The 22125-nt window shown below is 47.2% G+C and overlaps 1 protein-coding gene across 1 annotated transcript; it reads right to left on the bottom strand.

Moving 5' to 3' along the window:
- Window positions 1–17490: 17490 nt before the first annotated feature.
- LOC142922473 (beta-1,4-galactosyltransferase galt-1-like) lies at window positions 17491–21117 on the bottom strand. The gene is made up of 2 exons (XM_076063287.1): window positions 20878–21117; window positions 17491–19336 (listed from the first exon to the last, which is right to left on the bottom strand). Exon 2 carries the CDS (start codon window positions 19250–19252, stop codon window positions 17876–17878), a length of 1377 nt encoding a protein of 458 aa, XP_075919402.1. The 5' UTR covers window positions 19253–19336; window positions 20878–21117; the 3' UTR covers window positions 17491–17875.
- Window positions 21118–22125: the final 1008 nt, after the last annotated feature.

Consider the following 22125-nt stretch of genomic DNA (forward strand, 5'->3'; position numbering starts at 1 on the left):
GATGAATGATCCGAGCGTGCTCCCTATTTCAAAGACGATGAGTTGCTCCAGAGGCAGACGCTTCGTGAAACACAAAAGTACCCTTTGACCTGTATCACAAGAACAACGGGTCTCACCTGAGTTCTCTGTACAGGTTACTTCCAAACACACACACACACTTTGTCCTAACATCACTTATTCAATGTTTGACCCTCAGACAAAATATTACATGTACGCGCACAATCAGACAAGTATTAATTCTAAATTATTGACGGGCATATTAACAACATTGAATTACTGCAGCGAAATTGACTGCATCACGTTACATCGTATTAACAAGAAGTTATTTTACAAATACGCACCATCTGCTTAACAGTGTATGTACAACGTACTATTGTTGCATCATTCAAAACGAGTAGGCCGTTGCATGCTGGCGTCTGGGTCAAAATGTAGCAAATTCTAAACATTACGCTACAAATAATAGATCACGGCACTTCGATGGCAACACAAGCAATCGTCATCAGGTGGGACAAGCACAGCAGCAAGAAGAAGAAACTGCTGGAGTAGGCGCCTACTTCAGCAGTTTCTCTTGCTGTGGTTGTCCCACCTGATGACGATTGCTTGTGTTGTGATCTAAACGCCGTGATCTGTTATGTTTCTACCCACGTGGTGACTTTACCGAAATAACTCAACAGTGTGGATTCCTGCAGTCACGAAAGCTTCGAATCAAGATTGCCTACAAACTACACAACTGAGATGACGCATCAATCATCGCCCCCTACTGACAGGCTCTTGTCCACATGCAAGCCGGTGCAGGGCCACCACCTTGTGCCACACAGGGGCAGCTGCTACTTCGGGATGCTCTTCGAGTGTTACAGACGAGGTACGACATAAAACTCTGAGTTGCCGAGGCGATAAGGCAAGCACCGTGTAAATGCAATTATGATAACATAGTGAATGCTTGGGGGCTTATTGTCTCTCGCTCCTGGTAAAAGATCTACCCAACCCACAGGTCTACAAAGACTGGCCGCTCTTACTCTGCAGGTTGAACCTAGCCATTGAGTGTCCAACTTCACGTTCTTGTCATTAAAGGCCTGTGACAAAGGTGCATCTATTGGAGCGACATCATCTCAAGCTTACACATCTATCGGGTCTCCACTTGACTTTGTATTGTCTCGGAGGAAGTCCACCCACACCTCCACTTCCACAAACTGCTGGGAGTTGCCTCGCTCTGCCTCACAGTCAGAATTCTCCTCCTGCTTTACATTGCCTCCATCGATGTGAAGGTCCCATTTTGGAGTTGAATCTTCATCTTCACATTTTACCTTCACTTCTTCCCTCTTCACCATCACTTCTTCACATTTCACCTCGATACCTTTAAAAGTGTCCAAGCTGGGATTTTTTTCCGGTTCGTGTTTCATGAGGGATGGGCTCATTGCGGCACTTTGACTTTCACAAGCTGATTTCAGACTGCACTCCTTGTGGATCTTCTGATGCTTCTGTGTACTCTGGTGTGTTTTAAGAGCAGATGACTGTGAAAATGCCTTCCCACACACACTGCACTTGAAGGGTTTCTCTCCCGTGTGTGTACTCTGGTATTAAGAGCAGATGACTGTGAAAATGTCTTCCCACACACACTGCACCTGAAGGGTTTCTCTCCCGTGTGTGTTCTCTGGTGTTTTAAGAGCAAATGACTGTACAAATGCCTTCCCACATACAGTGCACTTGAAGGGTTTCTCTCCCGTGTGTGTTCTCTGTTGTGTTTAAAGAGCAGATGAATCTGAAAATGTCTTCCCACACACAGTGCACTTGAAGGGTTTCTCTCTCGTGTGTGTTCTCTGGTGTTTTTTAAGAGCAGATGACTGTGCAAATGCCTTCCCACACACAGTGCACTTGAAGGGTTTCTCTCCCGTGTGTGTTCTCTGGTGTGTTTTAAGAGCAGATGAATCTGAAAATGCCTTTCCACACACACTGCACTTGAAGGGTTTCTCTCCTGTGTGTGTTCTCTGGTGTGTTTTAAGAGCAAATGAATCTGAAAATGTCTTCCGACACACACTGCACCTGAAGGGCTTCTCTCCCGTGTGTGTTCTCTGGTGCTTTTTAAGAGATGAATGTGAAAATGTCTTCCCACACACTGCACCTGAAGGGTTTCTCTCCCGTGTGTGTTCTCTGGTGCTTTTTAAGAGTAGATGAATGTGAAAATGTCTTCCCACACACTGCACCTGAAGGGTTTCTCTCCCGTGTGTGTTCTCTGGTGTGTTTTAAGAGTAGATGAATCTGAAAATGTCTTCCCACACACAGTGCAATTGAAGGGTTTCTCTCCTCTGTGTGTTCTCTGGTGTGTTACAAGAGTAGATGACTGTGCAAACGCCATCCCGCACATCGTGCACCTGAAGGGTTTCTCTCCTGTGTGTGTTCTCTGGTGTGTTACAAGATCAGATGACTGTGCAAATGCCTTCACGCACACACTGCACTTGAAGGGTTTCTCTCCTGTGTGTGTTCTCTGGTGTTTTTTAAGAGTAGATAAATCTGAAAATGTCTTCCCACACACACTGCACTTGAAGGGTTTCTCTCCTGTGTGTGTTCTCTGGTGTTTTTTTAAGAGTAGATAAATGTGAAAATGCCTTCCCACACACTGCACTTGAAGGGGTTCTCTCCCGTGTGTGTTCTCTGTTGTGTTTTAAGAGCAAATGAATCTGCAAATGTCTTCCCACACACACTGCACTTGAAGGGTTTCTCTCCCGTGTGTGTTCTCTGGTGTCTTTGAAGATGAGATGAATATGAAAATGTCTTCCCACACACAGTGCAATTGAAGGGTTTCTCTCCTGTGTGTGTTCTCTGGTGTGTTACAAGATTACATGACTGTGCAAACGCCATCCCGCACATCGTGCACCTGAATGGTTTCTCTCCTGGTGTTTTACAAGATCAGATGACTGTGCAAATGCCTTCACGCACACACTGCACTTGAAGGGTTTCTCTCCTGTGTGTGTTCTCTGGTGTTTTTTAAGAGTAGATAAATCTGAAAATGTCTTCCAACACACGCTGCACTTGAAGGGTTTCTCTCCTGTGTGTGTTCTCTGGTGATTTTTAAGAGTAGATAAATGTGAAAATGCCTTCCCACACACACTGCACTTGAAGGGTTTCTCTCCCGTGTGTGTTCTCTGGTGTGTTTTAAGAGTAAATGAATCTGCAAATGTCTTCCCACACACACTGCACTTGAAGGGTTTCTCTCCCGTGTGTGTTCTCTGGTGTCTTTGAAGATGAGATGAATATGAAAATGTCTTCCCACACACAGTGCAATTGAAGGGTTTCTCTCCTGTGTGTGTTCTCTGGTGTGTTACAAGATTACATGACTGTGCAAACGCCATCCCGCACATCGTGCACCTGAAGGGTTTCTCTCCCGTGTGTGTTCTCTGGTGTTTTACAAGATCAGATGACTGTGCAAATGCCTTCACGCACACACTGCACTTGAAGGGTTTCTCTCCTGTGTGTGTTCTCTGGTGTTTTTTAAGAGTAGATAAATCTGAAAATGTCTTCCCACACACACTTCACTTGAAGGGTTTCTCTCCTGTGTGTGTTCTCTGGTGTTTTTTAAGAGTAGATAAATGTGAAAATGCCTTCCCACACACACTGCACTTGAAGGGTTTCTCTCCCGTGTGTGTTCTCTGGTGTGTTACAAGATTACATGACTGTGCAAACGCCATCCCGCACATCGTGCACCTGAAGGGTTTCTCTCCCGTGTGTGTTCTCTGGTGGTTCTGAAAAACTGATGGCCATGCAAATGCCTTGTTACACACAGTGCACTTGAAGAGTTTCTCTCCTGTGTGAGTTCTCTGGTGCCGTGTCAAATTTCCAGTCCGGTCCGTGCTGTATGCACGCTGGTCGCATTGTTGACTTGTCGTACCGAGCTGCGCTGAGTGCCTTTGCTCCATCAGACCAATTCTACAGAGGAAGCGTCAGCTGCAGACAGGAAAAAATAATATCCACACCATCTACACGTCAGGCACAGAGGAATGCACACGTGACTTACACGTCTATACTTATTAATATATTCATGATGTAGTGAAAGTTTCCCAAATTCATCAGATTTGATGAACGTGCAAACGCCTTCCCGCACAGAGTGCACCTGAAGGGTTTCTCTCCACAGGCTGTTATGGTACACAATGAGAGGGAAAATGTCATTAATATGCCTGGAAGCCTTCATATCTTCCAAGATGAATGTTAACTCAAAACTCTAAGCACACAATTTCGGCTGTCTGACTAGAAAAGGAATATTTATGAGAGCTAAATTCAGCTGACATTGCAAAGGGTGTTGAAAACAATACTATTTGTTTGCATTTTGACTGCTTGTGTTGTGGTTATTGCAAACATGATGCCTTGAATAAAGGTGTCAGTTTTTGTGCCAGTTAAAAGGGTAAAACCTATTCCTAATACTATTTGTGTTATGAGAAATTAATGTTCAATCGCAACTTAGAGGTGTGAATCCAGGCTCAGATGTCCTTGAATGCTGGGATGAACAGTTCCGAATTCAGCTGCATGTGTGTGCTGTGTTCACCTCCTGTTTCCATTCTTATAAATCGTTCCAGAGGAAAACAAAAAAAAACTATTGTCTTGATATAACTTCCGTGTTCAACAGAGTTAATAGACTTTACTGCAAACACAAACTTGACACTGTCACACACTGCCATGAGTAAACAGGTGGTGGTGTGACCAGAACCATGCCTGGCCACCTTCATCTGCTCAGCATTAATTCTTCCTCACTCCGCCAAGTAATGAATCGAGGATCATCAACATAGCCGAGGCTATCCGTGTCTCTGTCTCTCTCTCCCCGTGGTGAAGGTGTTCCCCTCCACACATTCAGAGTCAACAGCGGCACGCGCTTAGCGTCTTTGACCGATAGATATTGACGCACGTATTGTTGGTTCTTTCTGTAAAGTCACGTAGATTGAAAATAAAATAACAGATTAAATTAAATAAGATAAAGACCACTTGTGTTGCGATCGAAACGACGTGGTTTTTGCTTTATTTACAATTCTTAATTATTTTTACAATGTTATTTTAATTTTATTTTCTATCTAAGTGACTTTACCGAAAGAACCAATAACATTAATTCCTGCAGTCACCAAAGTTTTAAGTCAAAACATTCACACACGTTGACAAAGCCTCACCTTGTGTTGTTGTGGGCAGGTTGCTTCTGATAATAAGAGCGGTATAGCAGCTCAAGTGGGCTTGGCCTGCTAACAAAAGAAAATAAAAACTTCGTGAATATTGACAATGAAACAAAGTTACAAAGTGGCGAGCCGGGTGAAGACAAATTAAACTTAAGCGAGATAATTAAAGTGAACGCAATCAGGCGAGGGCAGGAGGCAAGGCCCCGCGTGGCTAGGCCCCGCGTTGTAAAGTTCCAACCTGGACATCGATTCCCATGCTCGATGCTACTCAATTGACATCCCTACGAGAGAGGCTCTACCTTGGTAAACAACAACCACCACGACCACCACGAGAATTTCTCACCTCGGATTTCAGTGCAAGCGTGGATTGGCAGCCTCCTGTTACCTCGTGACGTCACGCGGGTAAGCAGGTAACATGACGTCACTTTCGGGGTAAGAGACACGCCCCTCCCAAAATGAGCAGCTCTGTAACTGAATAAATTATGTTAATGAGGCCAGCCCATATGTGGAGGGATGGGGGCGTGGCTGCTAAACCCGTCGCAATAAACTCTCGACGGCTTCAACAGATACATTATGTTAATGAACCGCCAGTCACTGGGCGTACCTTTGCCCAAATAAGGATTGCCACTGTATTGATATCGGCAGTGACCCAAGCGGAGGTGACGTCACGCTCGAGAGCGCCGTGGACGGGGTTGGGGGAGTGTGAATACCTTGGTGACATGACGTCGCTAGCGAGGTACACCTCCCCCTGGCGTTTCACGCCGATGAAGTAATGCTGAGTGGTGACGTCACAGAGCGGGGTTGGAGTTTAAGTTGATTTAGATTCACTTTACATTGCTCCCTCCCTTGGGTGCGTGGGCCCAGCTACAACAACGTGGACATTATTGTGTATACACTGTGTGTGTGTGTACACTGTGTGTGTGTGTGTACACTGTGTGTGTGTGTACACTGTGTGTGTGTATACACTGTGTGTGTGTAAAATGTGTGTGTACACTGTGTGTACGTATATACACTGTATGTACATACTGTGTATACACTGTGTGTGTGTACACTGTGTGTACACTGTGTGTGTACACTGTGTGTGTACTGTGTGTGTACACTGTGGGTACAGTGTGTGTGTACAGTGTACACTGTGTGTGTACACTGTGTGTGTGTACACTGTGTGTGTATACTGTGGATACAGTGTGTGTGTGTACACTGTGTACACTGTGTGTGTACACTATGTGTGTGTACACTGTGTGTGTGTACACTATGTGTGTGTACACTGTGTGTGCAAGCCAACTGTGGACCGGTTTTGGTAGACAATGTCTCAACAGCAGTGGGGCTTGCTTCAAGCCATGGTTGTGAACATCCAGACGTTAATCAGCAAGGAGCATTTCTAGTCCAAGTTCGACAAAATCTACGTCAACACGTAAGACAAAATTATAATTCGTGTTGTAGAGAATGTATCTCCTCTACGTGTAACTTTAAGGTGGTATGCCTTGTAACTAATGAATGATCCGAGTGTGCTTCCTATGTCAAAGACAATGAGTTGCTCCAGATGCTTCCTGAAACACAAAACTACCCTTTGACCTGTATCACAAGAACAACGGGTCTCACCTGAGTTCTCTGTACAGGTTACTTCCAAAACACACACACACACACACTTTGTCCTAACATCACTTATTCAATGTTTGACCCTTATAAAAAATAAAGTGATGCATGTACACACAAAATAAGACAAGTGTTCATTCTGAATTATTGACAGGCATTTTAACAAAATGTAATTACTGCAGTGAAATATACTGCATCAGACATCTGATTAAGAAGCTATTTGAAAAAAATATGCACCGTCTGCTTAACAGTGGATGTAAAACATACTATTGTCATTCAAAACGAGGCCATTGCATGCTGGCGAATTCTAAACATTAGCGACAAATTACACAACTGAGATGAAACATCAATCATCGCCCCCTACTGACAGCCTGTTGTTCACATACTCTTTGGTTCTTTCAGTAAAGTCACGTCGGTAGACAAAATAATAATAGATCATGACGTTTCGATTGTAACACAAGCGGTCGTTCTCAGGCAGAAAAAAATAAATGCAGGCCGGTGCAGGGCCACCACCCTGTGCCACACAGGGGCAGCTGCTACTTGGGGATGCTCTTCGAGTGTTTCAGACGAGATACAAAACTCCGAGTTGCCGAGGCGGTTAAGCAAGCACCGTGTAAAAGCAATTATTGTAACATAGTGAATGCTTGGGGGCGTATTGGCTCTCGCTCCTGGTCAGAGATCTCCCCAACCCACAGGTCCACAAAGACTGGCCACTCGTTCTTACTCTCCAGGTTGAACCTAGGAATTGAGTGTTCAACTTCACATTCTTGTCATTAAAGGCCTGTGACAAAGCTGCATCTATTGTAGCGACATTGTCTCAAGCTTACACATCTACCGGGTCTCCACTTGACTTTGTATTGTCTCGGAGGAAGTCCACCCACACCTCCACTTCCACAAACTGCTGGGAGTTGCCTAACTCTGCCTCACAGTCAGAATTCTCCTCCTGCTTCGCGTTGCCTCCATCGATGTGAAGGTCCCATTTTGGATTTGAATCTTCATCTTCACATTTTACCTTCACTTCTTTGCTCTTCACCATCACTTCTTCACATTTCACCTTCACCTCTTCATATTTCACCTCGGTTCCTTGACAGTGTCAAAGCTGGGATTTTCCTCCGGTTCTTGTATCATGAGGGATGGGCTCATTGTGGAACTTTGACTTTCACAAGCTGATTTCAGACTCCACTCCTTGCAGATCTTCTGATGCTTCTGTGTTCTCTGGTGTACTTGAAGATTTGATGAAACTGCAAACGCCATCCCGCATAGAATGCACCTGAAGGGTTTCTCTCCTGTGTGTGTTCTCTGGTGTACTTTAAGATTTGATAACTGTGCAAACGCCTTCCCACACACAGTGCACTTGAAGGGTTTCTCTCCTGTGTGTGTTCTCTGGTGTGTTTTAAGAACAGATGACTGTGAAAATGCCTCCCCACACACACTGCACTTGAAGGGTTTCTCTCCCGTGTGTGTTCTCTGGTGTCTTTTAAGAGCAGATGACCGTGAAAATGCCTTCCCACACACACTGCACTGGAAGGGTTTCTCTCCCGTATGTGTTCTCTGGTGTCTTTTAAGAGCAGATGACCGTGAAAATGCCTTCCCACACACACTGCACTTGAAGGGTTTCTCTCCCGTGTGTGTTCTCTGGTGTCTTTTAAGAGCAGATGACCGTGAAAATGCCTTCCCACACACAGTGCACTTGAAGGGTTTCTCTCCTGTGTGTGTTCTCTGGTGGGTCTCAAGAACTGATGGCCATGCAAATGCCTTGTCACACACGGTGCACTTGAAGGGTTTCTCTCCTGTGTGAGTTCTCTGGTGCTGTGTCAAATTTCCAGTCCGATCCGTGCTGTATGCACGCTGGTCGCATTGTTGACTTGTCATACCGAGCTGCGCTGAGTGCATTTGCTCCATCAGACCAATTCTGCGGAGGAAGCGTCAGCTGCAGACAGAAAATAATATCCACACCATCTACACATCAGTATCGAGGCACAGAGGAATGCATATATAGTCACATGTGACTTACACGTCTATATTCATATGTTCATGATGTAGTAAAAACGTTTCCCAAATTCATCACACGGGCTGTTATGGCACACAATGAGAGGGCAAATGGTTATAAACATGCCTGGAAGCCCTCGTATCTTCAAAATGAATGTTCACCAAAAACTCCGAGCACACAATTTCAGCTGTCTGGCTACAAAAGGAATATTTATGAGAGCTAAATTCAGCTGACATAGCAAAGGGTGTTGAAAACAATATTATTTGTGTTAGGCAGAAATGCATAAATTAACATTCAATCGCAACTTAGAGGTGTGAATCCAGGCTCAGATGTCCTTAAATGCTGGGATGAACAGTTCCGACTTCAGCTGAATGTGCGTGCTGTGTTCACCTCCTGTTTCCATTCTTATAAAGAGTTCCAGAGGAAAACAAATGTAAGCTACTGTTATGATATAACATCCATATTCAACAGAGTTAATAGACGTTACTGCAAACACAAACTGTACACTGTCACTGGGTAAACAGGCGGTGGCGTGTCTAGAATCACGCTTGGCCACCTTCATCTGCTTGGCATGAATGCTTCCTCACTCCACCAAGTAATTAATCGAGGATCAACGAACATAGCCGAGGCTAACTGGAGTTTGCGTGTCTCTCTCCGTGGTGAGATGTTAACTACCTCACCTGGTATACAGGAAGTCGTGGGTTCGATCCCGACCCTGACGCCTGCTGTATATTTGGAGTTTGCGGGTCCCTCCGTTTAGCGTCTTTGGTAAAGTTACGAAGATAGAAAATAACAATAACAGATAATACAATTACATTAAATAAAGACCACTTGTGTTGCAATCAAAACGTGAGTTTTTTTGCTTTATTTACAATTTATTTGTATTTATTTTAATTCCATTTTCTATCTACGTGACTTTACCGAAAGAACCAAGAATATTAATTCCTGCAGTCACCAAAGTTTTAAGTCAAAACATTCACACACGTTGACAAAGCCTCACCTTGTGTTGTTGTGGGCAGGTCGCTTCTGATAACAAGAGCGGTATAGCAGCTCAAGCGGGATTGGCCTGGTAACAAAAGAAAATAAAAACTGCGTGAATATTTACAATAAAACAAAGTTACAAAGTGGCGAGCCGGGTGAAGACAAATTAAACTTAAGCGAGATAATTAAAGTGAATGCAATCAGGCGAGGGCAGGAGGCAAGGCCCCGCGTGGCTAGGCCCCGCGTTGTAAAGTTCCAACCTGGACATCGATTCCCATGCTCGCTGCTACTCAACTGACATCCCTACGAGAGAGCGAGGCTCTACCTTGGTAAACAACAACAACAACCACCACAACCACCACCACAACGATGAGAATTTCTCACCTCGGATTTCAGTGCAAGCGCGCACGCGGCAGCTTCCTGTTACCTCGCGACAGCAGGAAGTAGTATGACGTCACTTCTCTCCCACGAGCGGCTCTCTAACTGAATACATTATGTTAATGAGACCCGACCTACGTCGAGGGATGGGGGCGTGGGCGCTGAACCCGTCGTAATAAACTCTCGACGGCTTTAACGGATACATTATGTTAATGAACCACCAGTCACCGGGCGTAGCTTTGCCCAAATAAGGATTGCCACTGGACCGATATCGGCAGTGATCCAAGCGGAGGTGACGTCACGCTCAAGAGCGCGGTGGACGGGGGAGGGGTGAATACCTTGGTGACATGACGTCACTAGAGAGGTACACCTCCCCCTGGCGTTTCACGCCGATGAGGTACTGCAGAGTGGTGACGTCACAGAGTTGCAGTTTAAGTTAATTTAGATTCATTTTCCATTGCTTCCTCCCTTTGGTGTGTGAGCTCAGCAACAACGTGGACATTATTGTATATACACCGTGTGTGTGTGTACACTGTGTGTGTGTACACTATGTGTATACACTGTGTGTGTCGCTGTCACTGAGTACCTGGTGCGGTGTGTAAATATCGCCACTAGGGAGACAAAGGCGGTCGGGCGTGGTGCTGGCCACCCACCCCCTCGTGTACCGTTCCGGCCTTCATAGGTGCTCGCTAACAGCACTTTCCCCTACAGTCTGTTAAGGCTACACGGGGGATCTTTGTCTTTGTGTGTCACTGTGCCTGGCACAAGCGTCGTGGTGACGTCACCGCCACTTAGTGGCGAATGGCGGTTGTTGTGTCACTGTGTGTGTGTCACTGTGTGTATATACACTGTGTACCCTGTGTGTGTACACTGTGTGTGTACACTATGTGTATACACTGTGTGTGTGTACACTGTGTGTGTGTACACTGTGTGTACAGTGTGTGTGTACACTGTGTGTACATTGTGTGTGTACACTGTGTGTGTGTACAAACAGTGTGTGCGTACAAACTGTGTATGTGTGCACTGTGTCACACGCTCACTCACCCTCATGCAGAACAAGGGGAGTACATTCCAACTCCACTCACACGCTCACTCACCCTCATGCAGAACAAGGGGAGTACATGCCAACCCCACCCAAAAAAGCACACGAGTCTGGAATCGATCCCAGACCCATTCTGGTGCACCACTGCCCCCCAATAGAGCGTGATTCAATTATTTCTGTCAATATGTAGCGTTGACTTCGGATGCACCTCATGTAACTCCTGAACCCCGTTAAATCGGTTGCATTGGATTGTTGCAGCCAACTCTCTGGGAACCAATTCCTTCAACAAAGTGCGGGCTTGCGTGTGGCGGTCTGAGTGTCTGGAGACAACTGGAATTGGACTCTGCGATGCCTGTAATGTGAAGGTTTCTGGTCTTTTTCACAAATGTCCAGCAGGGGCGGATCAAGTTACAACAAGCAATACAATTTTGTTAGGAGTACAAAATAGAAAAAAGTAATGCAAGTCACTAAAAATGTACGAATATAAATATAGTATCTAAGTACAAATTAAATGAGTACATACATGCCTGCCGATGTATCAATACCGAACGCAAGCTAGGGCAAGGCAGTAAAACACCAACAAAACAGTCCCAGACCACACCAAGACAACACGCAGTCATTTAATTAAATGTTCTGATCTGTGTTCTGACTTTACTGCTTCCTAACTTGTATTTTCCTGCAAGAGATGATGACATTCTAACTTGCAACTTTCATCAGCTAGCTGAGACCAGGCCACTGTGGCTTTGAATGGTGTCCTAGATGGACACCCACCACCGGAATGGAAAATCTTACAGATGTCAAGCATATGGTCAGCGGGCAGATCACCTCAACAGTAGGTCCTGGTGTCAAGGACATGGGCTCGCATTCGGTGTTCTGTTACTATATAGTCCAGCAGATGTTCCTGCTTGGACCCAGTGTGCATTCATGATGCTGTGTGGATGCGCCGATGCCGGAACAGCGTGTTGGTAAGCCCAATGTGCTGCATAGAAGTCTAGCAGCCTCCTACCGTTATTATTGAGCTGTTCTGGCCGATGCCTTCCAATCACTCTGGCCCAGGTGCCAGTGTCATGACCCACTCAGGTATTAAAGTCATCCGACAGGATGACTCCATCCCAAGGGGCGACTTTAGCTAGTACTTGTGACAGGTCATAGAAGGCATCTGACTCACCAGCCTTGCCACCATCCCTCCACTGGTGTTAATAGTCGGTTGAGGCGTAAGCAACCACCATTACCATTCCTCGCGTTTTGTTTATGGGAAAGCCAGACCATAGAAGCCTGGGACTTACAGTTTCCTAAACCTCAGCGCCATGCTCCCACACCTGTTGTATATATACCTCTTCCAAAAAAAATGTTATTGTGTAATATTGTCTATTTTTTATATCATGGCTCCTTGGAGACAAATATGCGTTCCCTGCATGCTGAAGCTTGGGAAAACCAGATGACGAAGCCAAAACAGCACTATAATGAGAAACGGGTAAACATAATACAAGAGACATTGATCAGATGGGCATGATGAGAATAACCAGAGCTGAGGAGGGCCTTAAAGCCGTCGAATATTTCGCTTCTCAGGAATAAACCTAACTCATGTAGCAAAAGGTGAAACGTTAATGAAAGGCCATAAAGGAATAACTCTTCCATGGGCAAGGAGTGACTCAGGGAATTTCTGAGAGAGCAAGGGAGGACCCATGGCAAAACACCATAAACTCATTGCACCCGAGGGCAAACACAGGACAAAGAGATGAGAATGTCCCTTGCTGTTTCACTCTCTGAATTAACAAACCCGAGTGCCTGGAAAGTTGAAACGTAAAAATGCCAACCCGCTGCATGTGAATATTGTTAAACGTCATGATTTTAAATTTTAACTTTTGTGAAAGGATACATTGTTACATGACAATACAGAAGGTTTTGAATACGACTAGTTGCATGTTTTATTAACATTCACTTATCAATATGTAATCAGCGTCTCCGACCTGGGTTAAACTTCAGTTGTATTTATTCTCAAGTTGCAGTACAGCACGTGTCTCCCTTCGCGGCTGGCTTCTCTCTTGCTCTCGGGACGGCGGCGCACGCTTTGCCTCCCGCCGCCGTGGCACTCGCTCTCTCTCCGCCTCGCCGCTGGCTGACGGCGTGTTGGAGAGAGGGGAGGCTCAGCTGGTGGAGCCCGCCACGTGGCCGATGGGTGGTAGCGCAGGTGGTGACGACGTTCGGACCCGGGCTCTTCACACACCGACGACCCAGAGTCCTCTGCTGCTTCTGCTTATATCCCTCTCGGCGGTGCTAAGCTCTGCCTCTAGCCACGCCCCTCTCGGAACATTCTAGAGGGCTCTCGAGGCTTCCCGCTAGCTCTACCCATTTACCTTTCACCCAGATGGGATCCCCCTTACTGATTGGATGTGAGACAACATAGCACGTGTCTGCAATAACCCCCCGGTCGTCCTGTAGGTGGCGCACTCTCATTACAAATACATAAGTGCCATGATATCTGGGTTAAGCATATAAACTTGTTAACGATTTATGGAAGTTTTGTATTGAAGTATTCTACCAAAGAATCATCCCTAAGATAAACACGTACAAATTACATATTGTCTCCACTCTCACTCACTTTTCTCCTCACCCTCCTCCTGTCACTAACCCTTCTCATCACGCTCACTCACCCTTCTCCTCACTGTCACTCTTCTCCTGTCACTCACCCTTTTCCTCACTCTCACCATTCTCACTCTCACTCACCCTTCTCCTCACTCTCACCATTCTCACTCTTATTCACCCTTCTCACTCTCACCCTTCTCCTCACTCTCACTCACCCTTCTCCTGTCACTCACCCTTCTCCTCACTGTCACTCACCTGTCTCCTCACCCATCTCCCTCGGGGCAGCAGCGGCCCGAGCACGGCTCTGCCTCAGGGCAGCATCGGGGGGCGTACATGTTTGGGAGGGGCTCATCTCTGCTTGGATGGTTGCTCGCGGTCACGTGACACACTTAAACCAATCCGGGGGCGTACATGTTTGGGGGGGGGGGGCGCACCTCTGGTTGGCTGCTTGCTCGGGGTCACGTGACGCACTTAAACCAATCCGGGGGCGTTAATCACAGTCACAGAATGACAGGACAGATCTGTGATATTATATATGTAGATAAAGAATAGTAATAGCATTTTGCTGTATATGTTTAAAACTGGTCTGCAAGATTGATAATACGTGATAATGATGATTTCTGCTGAATAATCCATCGTGAAACTATCTAATGCAACAATTCAGAAATGTCAACTCCATGTATTGTTTAGGAATACATTAACATGGCTTTATAATTTAAAATGAGCTGTATGTATCAACAGCTGGTGTTGTTACATATTCAAATACACAACTATATACATTTGGATGTATAAATATATTCCTACTGAATCTATTATAATGTTTAATGTGAGTCTTTACTAGCTCATTTGGCCCAAAACACACCTGTCATTCAAATTATCACTCAAATTAAAAGTTTAATATCGTATGTACATTTTTTTTATCACCACAGGATTTACTTTTTAAAATCCTGACACTCTGGGATTTGACTCTTCTCCGTGGATATGAGTCATGAAAACAATAAGCTCATTAGAGACTGGTAGAACATGCACACTGAACATTTATTTAAATAAATTTGTGCCACATTTTAAATGTTTTAACCTGAAAACATTTCGAGTGGTACTCCCAAAAGCAATAGAAATAATTAGGATTGGTTTAAAATAAACCAATGTTAACTTCCCTAGCTTCCATAAGACATACCAATACAAACCCTATTGTGCCCTGGTGGATTAAAATGCAGAAAAAAATTAAGATAACAAATTTTAACTGTAAACGCAATCATAAGATTAGCAAATAAATATGTCCCATACATTGACCACATTCGCAAACGGAAAACTCACAAACACCGGTGTTTAACTTAAATTGCAAGACCGCAAAAAACGCAAGACGACAATCAACGCCGCCGCCGCCACCGCCGCCCGTTGTGCCTACTCATTCCAGAAGACCCTGTTGAGGACCTTGTTGACATTTCTGATCAGAGTGGCATTGTATCTCCACAGCGTGAGGTCCACGACCAGCGAGTCGAGCGGCAGGTCGGGCTGCTTGGGCGATCGGTAGTGGTGCATGATCGCGATGTCTCCGGGCACCATCTGCGAGATGCCCAGCGCGTTGAGCGTACTGTGCACCGACGTCTGCAGCACCGCGCGTGGGTTCAGGATCATCTTGGTCGGGTTGAAGACCTCCGGCAGGTTTGGCTCCCGTCTAATGTGGCGCATGATGTTGACGCCCGGGATGGCGTTCCACGCCTGGAACTTCGACCCAAACTCTTCCGATACCGTGTAGGGAAACACGTGGTTTTCGAATGTGTAAATGTCGGCGCCGTACTTGGGCAAGGAGTGACTCAGGGAATTTCTGAGAGAGCAAGGGAGGACCCATGGCAAAACACCATAAACTCATTGCACCCGAGGGCAAACACAGGACAAAGAGATGAGAATGTCCCTTGCTGTTTCACTCTCTGAATTAACAAACCCGAGTGCCTGGAAAGTTGAAACGTAAAAATGCCACCCCACTGCATGTGAATATTGTTAAACGTCATGATTTTAAATTTTAACTTTTGTGAAAGGATACATTGTTACATGACAATACAGAAGGTTTTGAATACGACTAGTTGCATGTTTTATTAACATTCACTTATCAATATGTAATCAGCGTCTCCGACCTGGGTTAAACTTCAGTTGTATTTATTCTCAAGTTGCAGTACAGCACGTGTCTCCCTTCGCGGCTGGCTTCTCTCTTGCTCTCGGGACGGCGGCGCACGCTTTGCCTCCCGCCGCCGTGGCACTCGCTCTCTCTCCGCCTCGCCGCTGGCTGACGGCGTGTTGGAGAGAGGGGAGGCTCAGCTGGTGGAGCCCGCCACGTGGCCGATGGGTGGTAGCGCAGGTGGTGACGACGTTCGGACCCGGGCTCTTCACACACCGACGACCCAGAGTCCTCTGCTGCTTCTGCTTATATCCCTCTCGGCGGTGCTAAGCTCTGCCTCTAGCCACGCCCCTCTCGGAACATTCTAGAGGGCTCTCGAGGCTTCCCGCTAGCTCTACCCATTTACCTTTCACCCAGATGGGATCCCCCTTACTGATTGGATGTGAGACAACATAGCACGTGTCTGCAATAACCCCCCGGTCGTCCTGTAGGTGGCGCACTCTCATTACAAATACATAAGTGCCATGATATCTGGGTTAAGCATATAAACTTGTTAACGATTTATGGAAGTTTTGTATTGAAGTATTCTACCAAAGGATCATCCCTAAGATAAACACGTACAAATTACATATTGTCTCCACTCTCACTCACTTTTCTCCTCACCCTCCTCCTGTCACTAACCCTTCTCATCACGCTCACTCACCCTTCTCCTCACTGTCACTCTTCTCCTGTCACTCACCCTTTTCCTCACTCTCACCATTCTCACTCTCACTCACCCTTCTCCTCACTCTCACCATTCTCACTCTTATTCACCCTTCTCACTCTCACCCTTCTCCTCACTCTCACTCACCCTTCTCCTGTCACTCACCCTTCTCCTCACTGTCACTCACCTGTCTCCTCACCCATCTCCCTCGGGGCAGCAGCGGCCCGAGCACGGCTCTGCCTCAGGGCAGCATCGGGGGGCGTACATGTTTGGGAGGGGCTCATCTCTGCTTGGATGGTTGCTCGCGGTCACGTGACACACTTAAACCAATCCGGGGGCGTACATGTTTGGGGGGGGGGGGCGCACCTCTGGTTGGCTGCTTGCTCGGGGTCACGTGACGCACTTAAACCAATCCGGGGGCGTTAATCACAGTCACAGAATGACAGGACAGATCTGTGATATTATATATGTAGATAAAGAATAGTAATAGCATTTTGCTGTATATGTTTAAAACTGGTCTGCAAGATTGATAATACGTGATAATGATGATTTCTGCTGAATAATCCATCGTGAAACTATCTAATGCAACAATTCAGAAATGTCAACTCCATGTATTGTTTAGGAATACATTAACATGGCTTTATAATTTAAAATGAGCTGTATGTATCAACAGCTGGTGTTGTTACATATTCAAATACACAACTATATACATTTGGATGTATAAATATATTCCTACTGAATCTATTATAATGTTTAATGTGAGTCTTTACTAGCTCATTTGGCCCAAAACACACCTGTCATTCAAATTATCACTCAAATTAAAAGTTTAATATCGTATGTACATTTTTTTTATCACCACAGGATTTACTTTTTAAAATCCTGACACTCTGGGATTTGACTCTTCTCCGTGGATATGAGTCATGAAAACAATAAGCTCATTAGAGACTGGTAGAACATGCACACTGAACATTTATTTAAATAAATTTGTGCCACATTTTAAATGTTTTAACCTGAAAACATTTCGAGTGGTACTCCCAAAAGCAATAGAAATAATTAGGATTGGTTTAAAATAAACCAATGTTAACTTCCCTAGCTTCCATAAGACATACCAATACAAACCCTATTGTGCCCTGGTGGATTAAAATGCAGAAAAAAATTAAGATAACAAATTTTAACTGTAAACGCAATCATAAGATTAGCAAATAAATATGTCCCATACATTGACCACATTCGCAAACGGAAAACTCACAAACACCGGTGTTTAACTTAAATTGCAAGACCGCAAAAAACGCAAGACGACAATCAACGCCGCCGCCGCCACCGCCGCCCGTTGTGCCTACTCATTCCAGAAGACCCTGTTGAGGACCTTGTTGACATTTCTGATCAGAGTGGCATTGTATCTCCACAGCGTGAGGTCCACGACCAGCGAGTCGAGCGGCAGGTCGGGCTGCTTGGGCCATCGGTAGTGGTGCATGATCGCGATGTCTCCGGGCACCATCTGCGAGATGCCCAGCGCGTTGAGCGTACTGTGCACCGACGTCTGCAGCACCGCGCGTGGGTTCAGGATCATCTTGGTCGGGTTGAAGACCTCCGGCAGGTTTGGCTCCCGTCTAATGTGGCGCATGATGTTGACGCCCGGGATGGCGTTCCACGCCTGGAACTTCGACCCAAACTCTTCCGATACCGTGTAGGGAAACACGTGGTTTTCGAATGTGTAAATGTCGGCGCCGTACTTGTTCAAGTACCGCATGAGGTCCTTCCAGTTTGTGTGCTTCAAAGGGATGATCACTTCGTCGATGTCCGTGAGGACCAGGTAGCGCGTGCTGTACATGTGCCGATACACGCAGTCGTTCAGCGCCGCTATCTGGCCATAGTAGTGCAGCTCGCCTGGGTGCTCGGGGTAGTGCCACCCTCTGGACACCCGCACGTAGTCCGTGATGGGCCACTGAACGACCTCGACGAGGCCGGTCTTGATGTAGTAGAGGAGCACTTTGTTCAGCTCAGAGCTGCAACTTGTGTTGTATACCGTCACGCGGCCCGCACCCAAGATGCGGTACATTTCAATCGCCTGCACGAACTGCAGGACGTTGCCGTAGTTCCCGAAGAGCATGGAGATGCAGACGCTGAATTCCTGTGTGAAGGTGGGGGGCATGTAGAGCCGATTTCGCACGGGCATGAAGACCCACTCGGCCTCCTCCTCGTCCGGTATTGTGCGCATGCGCTGGACGGACACGTGTCCCGGCTCGCAGTCCAATGGCTCCGTGCACAGGAAGTCGGCCGTGCCGTACGGGAAGTCAAAGTGATCCGAGTGGACGTAGGCGCTGGCGGTGACCGTCAGGATCTCCGAGTGCCCTCGGCAGCAGAAGTGGCAGGAGAGCACGTTCGGCTCATACTGGTTGGCGATGCCGATGATGCGTGTGCTCTGACCGGCCTCGCGCTGGTCGTGGTACGCCGACACCAAGAATATCTTGGTGTCGCGCACGCGCATCATCGACGTGTTCTGCAGCGCTCCCCGTTGCCCGCACAGCGTCACGTGGTTGATCTTATCGGAAGCAGACCCCGGCTTTGGCCTGAAGACGGACGAGTTGCCGAGTGCATCGAGGTCGCGAACGAGGAAGCCCGTCCAGCTGTACATGTACCAGACGCTCAGCAGCAATGAGATGCTGAGCAGCAGCAGCGAGAGGAACAGGACCGGGAGGCGTAGCTTCATCATCTTTCGAGGCGTGCAAGGAGACAAGACGTCTGGATCAAATCTCTAGACCGCCGTCTCAGGACGAAAAGTCTGATATCGCTCGGCCTGTGATTACATTTACGTAAAAACACACACACAGATAGCTTCACGTTAAAAATGCACAACACTTTACACAATTCCATTTCAGGTAAACCTCACATAAAAACAAAAGCTCTCCAAAATCAAAAGACTGTATTGGCCTCAGGGCGGATATGTACAGGTACAACTCTCTGCAAGTGAATGCAATATTTGACGCTTGTGTTGCGCCCGAAACGTCGTGATTTAATTTAATTTTAATTTTTGTTTTATTTTATTTTTACATACGTGACTTTACCGAAAGAACCAAAGAGTAACCATACGATAACCTGGATATAAGCATGCGTTAAATGTATTACTAAACAATACGCTCCCAGCAGCACTGAGCCTGCAGCTGTCAGAACGGTGAAATTGTTTTTTATTTCTCTCAATTTCAACAGATGATCTAAATAGTCGTGGCCAATAATAATTCGTTTTACACAAACAACAACATATTTCTTTGGTGTTATTTTAGTCTTAATACTGGCCAATACTAATTATAAAATCTATTGAAAATGAGAGAAATACAAAATATTGTCAACCAATTACACAGCCACCACCACAACCAGAGCCGCAACCACCACCACCACCACCACCACAACCAGAGCCACCACCACCATAACCACCACCACAGCCACCACCACCACAGCCACCACAACCACCACTACCACAGCCACCACCACAGCTACCACAGCCACCACCACAACCACCACCACCACAGCCACCACCACAGCCACCAACACAGCCACCACAACCACCACCACAGCTACCACCACCACAACCAGAGCCACAACCACCACCACCACCACAACCACCACCACAGCCACCACCACAGCCACCACAACCACCACCACCACCACAACCACCAACACCACAACCACCACCACAACCACCACCATAGCCACCACAACCACTACAACCACCACCACAGCCACCACCACAGCCACCACAACCACCACCATAGCCACCACAACCCCAACAACCACCGCTACCACAACCACCACCATAGCCACCACAACCACCACCACAACCACTACAACCACTACAACAAACACCACTACCACAACCAGCACCACCACAACCACTACAACCACAACCACCACCACAACCAGAGCCACAACCACCACCACAGCCACCACAACCACCACCATAGCCACCACCACCACTACAACCACTACCACAACCACCACCACCACAACCACTACAACCACCACTACAACCACCACCACAACCACCACCGCAGCCACCACCACAGCTACCACAACCACCACCACCACAACCACCACCACCACAACCACCACCATAGCCACCACAACCACCACCACCACAACCACTACAACCACCACTACAACCACCACCACAACCACCACCGCAGCCACCACCACAGCCACCACAACCACCACCACAACCACCATAGCCACCACCACCACAACCACCACCATAGCCACCACAACCACCACCACGACCACCACAACCACTACAACCACTACAACCACCACCACTAACACGACCCCAGGCCGCCACCACCGCACCTGCCAGTCGAGGGCGCTGTGCTCCTGCTGCTGCTGTTCCTCTCCGTAGAAGTGCCGCTTCGCGTCGCCCTTCGGCTCGCACGCGAAGCTCAATGCAGCCCGCGGGCACCGGCGGCAGCAGCAGCACAGAGGGCAGCAGCAGTAGCAGAGGGCAGCAGTAGCAGAGGGCAGCAGTAGCAACAGAGGGCCGCAGTACAGAGGGCAGCAGCAGCAGAGGGCAGCAGCAGTAGCAGCAGCAGAGGGCAGCAGCAGCAGTAGCAGCAGCAGAGGGCAGCAGCAGTAGCAGAGGGCAGCAGCAGTAGCATCAGAGGGCAGTAGCAGCAGCAGAGGGCAGCAGTAGCAGCAGCAGAGGGCAGCAGCAGCAGAGGGCAGCAGCAGTAGCAGCAGCAGAGGGCAGCAGCAACAGAGGTCAGCAGCAGCAGCAGCAGCAGAGGGCAGCAGCAACAGAGGGCAGCAGTAGCAGAGGGCAGCAGCAGTATCAGCAGCAGAGGGCAGCAGCAGCAGAGGGCAGCAGCAACAGAGGGCAGCAGCAACAGAGGGCAGCAGCAGAGGGCAGCAGCAGCAGCAGAGGGCAGCAGCAGCAGAGGGCAGCAGCAGTAGCAGAGGGCAGCAGCAGCAGAGGGAAGGGCCGCACCGGATTCAAGAGCTGAATGGCTCACAGGGTTATACCAAATACATGGAACTGAACTGAGGCCGCGTTGCCGCCAGTACCACGTGCTTCCTGCTGACCTCTGACCCCGCCGCGCGCTTCCTGCCGACCTCTGACCCCGCGCTTGAACCACGACCCCGCTGATCTATGGCTGATTGTGTTACGTTATATAAAACATAAATATACCATATACACTTCGTATTCACAATGTACAGCTAAAGTTGACAGTGTAAATGTATTACAATATTCTTTGCGGTAAAGTCACGAAGATAGAAAATAAAAATAATAAAATAACATTTTCAAATAAAAATAATAAATTGAACATTAAAAATAATAAAACCATAAAACCGATGGTTTCTGCCTGTAAATTTTGCATGCAAACAGTTGCTGAGTAGAGGCCCAACACGCGAGGCGGCCAGGCACAAACAGCACTCTGATGGGAGCTGTGGTTGATGGGAGTGGAACGCGGTTCTTGATCTGAGCCAGAGTCATGATTTGTTGTACGTGCACGTGTGACATTCAAGGCAGGGGTAAGCCTGTGGTCACAATCCTGCCTTGTGCTCAAAATGTCAATGAGCCAGCAACAAACAGTGCACTAG

Source organism: Petromyzon marinus, unplaced genomic scaffold (assembly GCF_048934315.1).
Source record: "Petromyzon marinus isolate PM22_M1 ecotype Great Lakes invasive population unplaced genomic scaffold, UKy_Petmar_22M1.pri1.0 PM_G_Scaffold_98, whole genome shotgun sequence".
Classification (NCBI taxonomy): Eukaryota; Metazoa; Chordata; class Hyperoartia; order Petromyzontiformes; family Petromyzontidae; genus Petromyzon; species Petromyzon marinus.

What these genes read in the sequence shown, in the direction of transcription:
- LOC142922473 (XM_076063287.1), bottom strand. Translation starts at nt 19,252, where the DNA reads ATGATGAAGCTACGCCTCCCGGTCCTGTTCCTCTCGCTGCTGCTGCTC.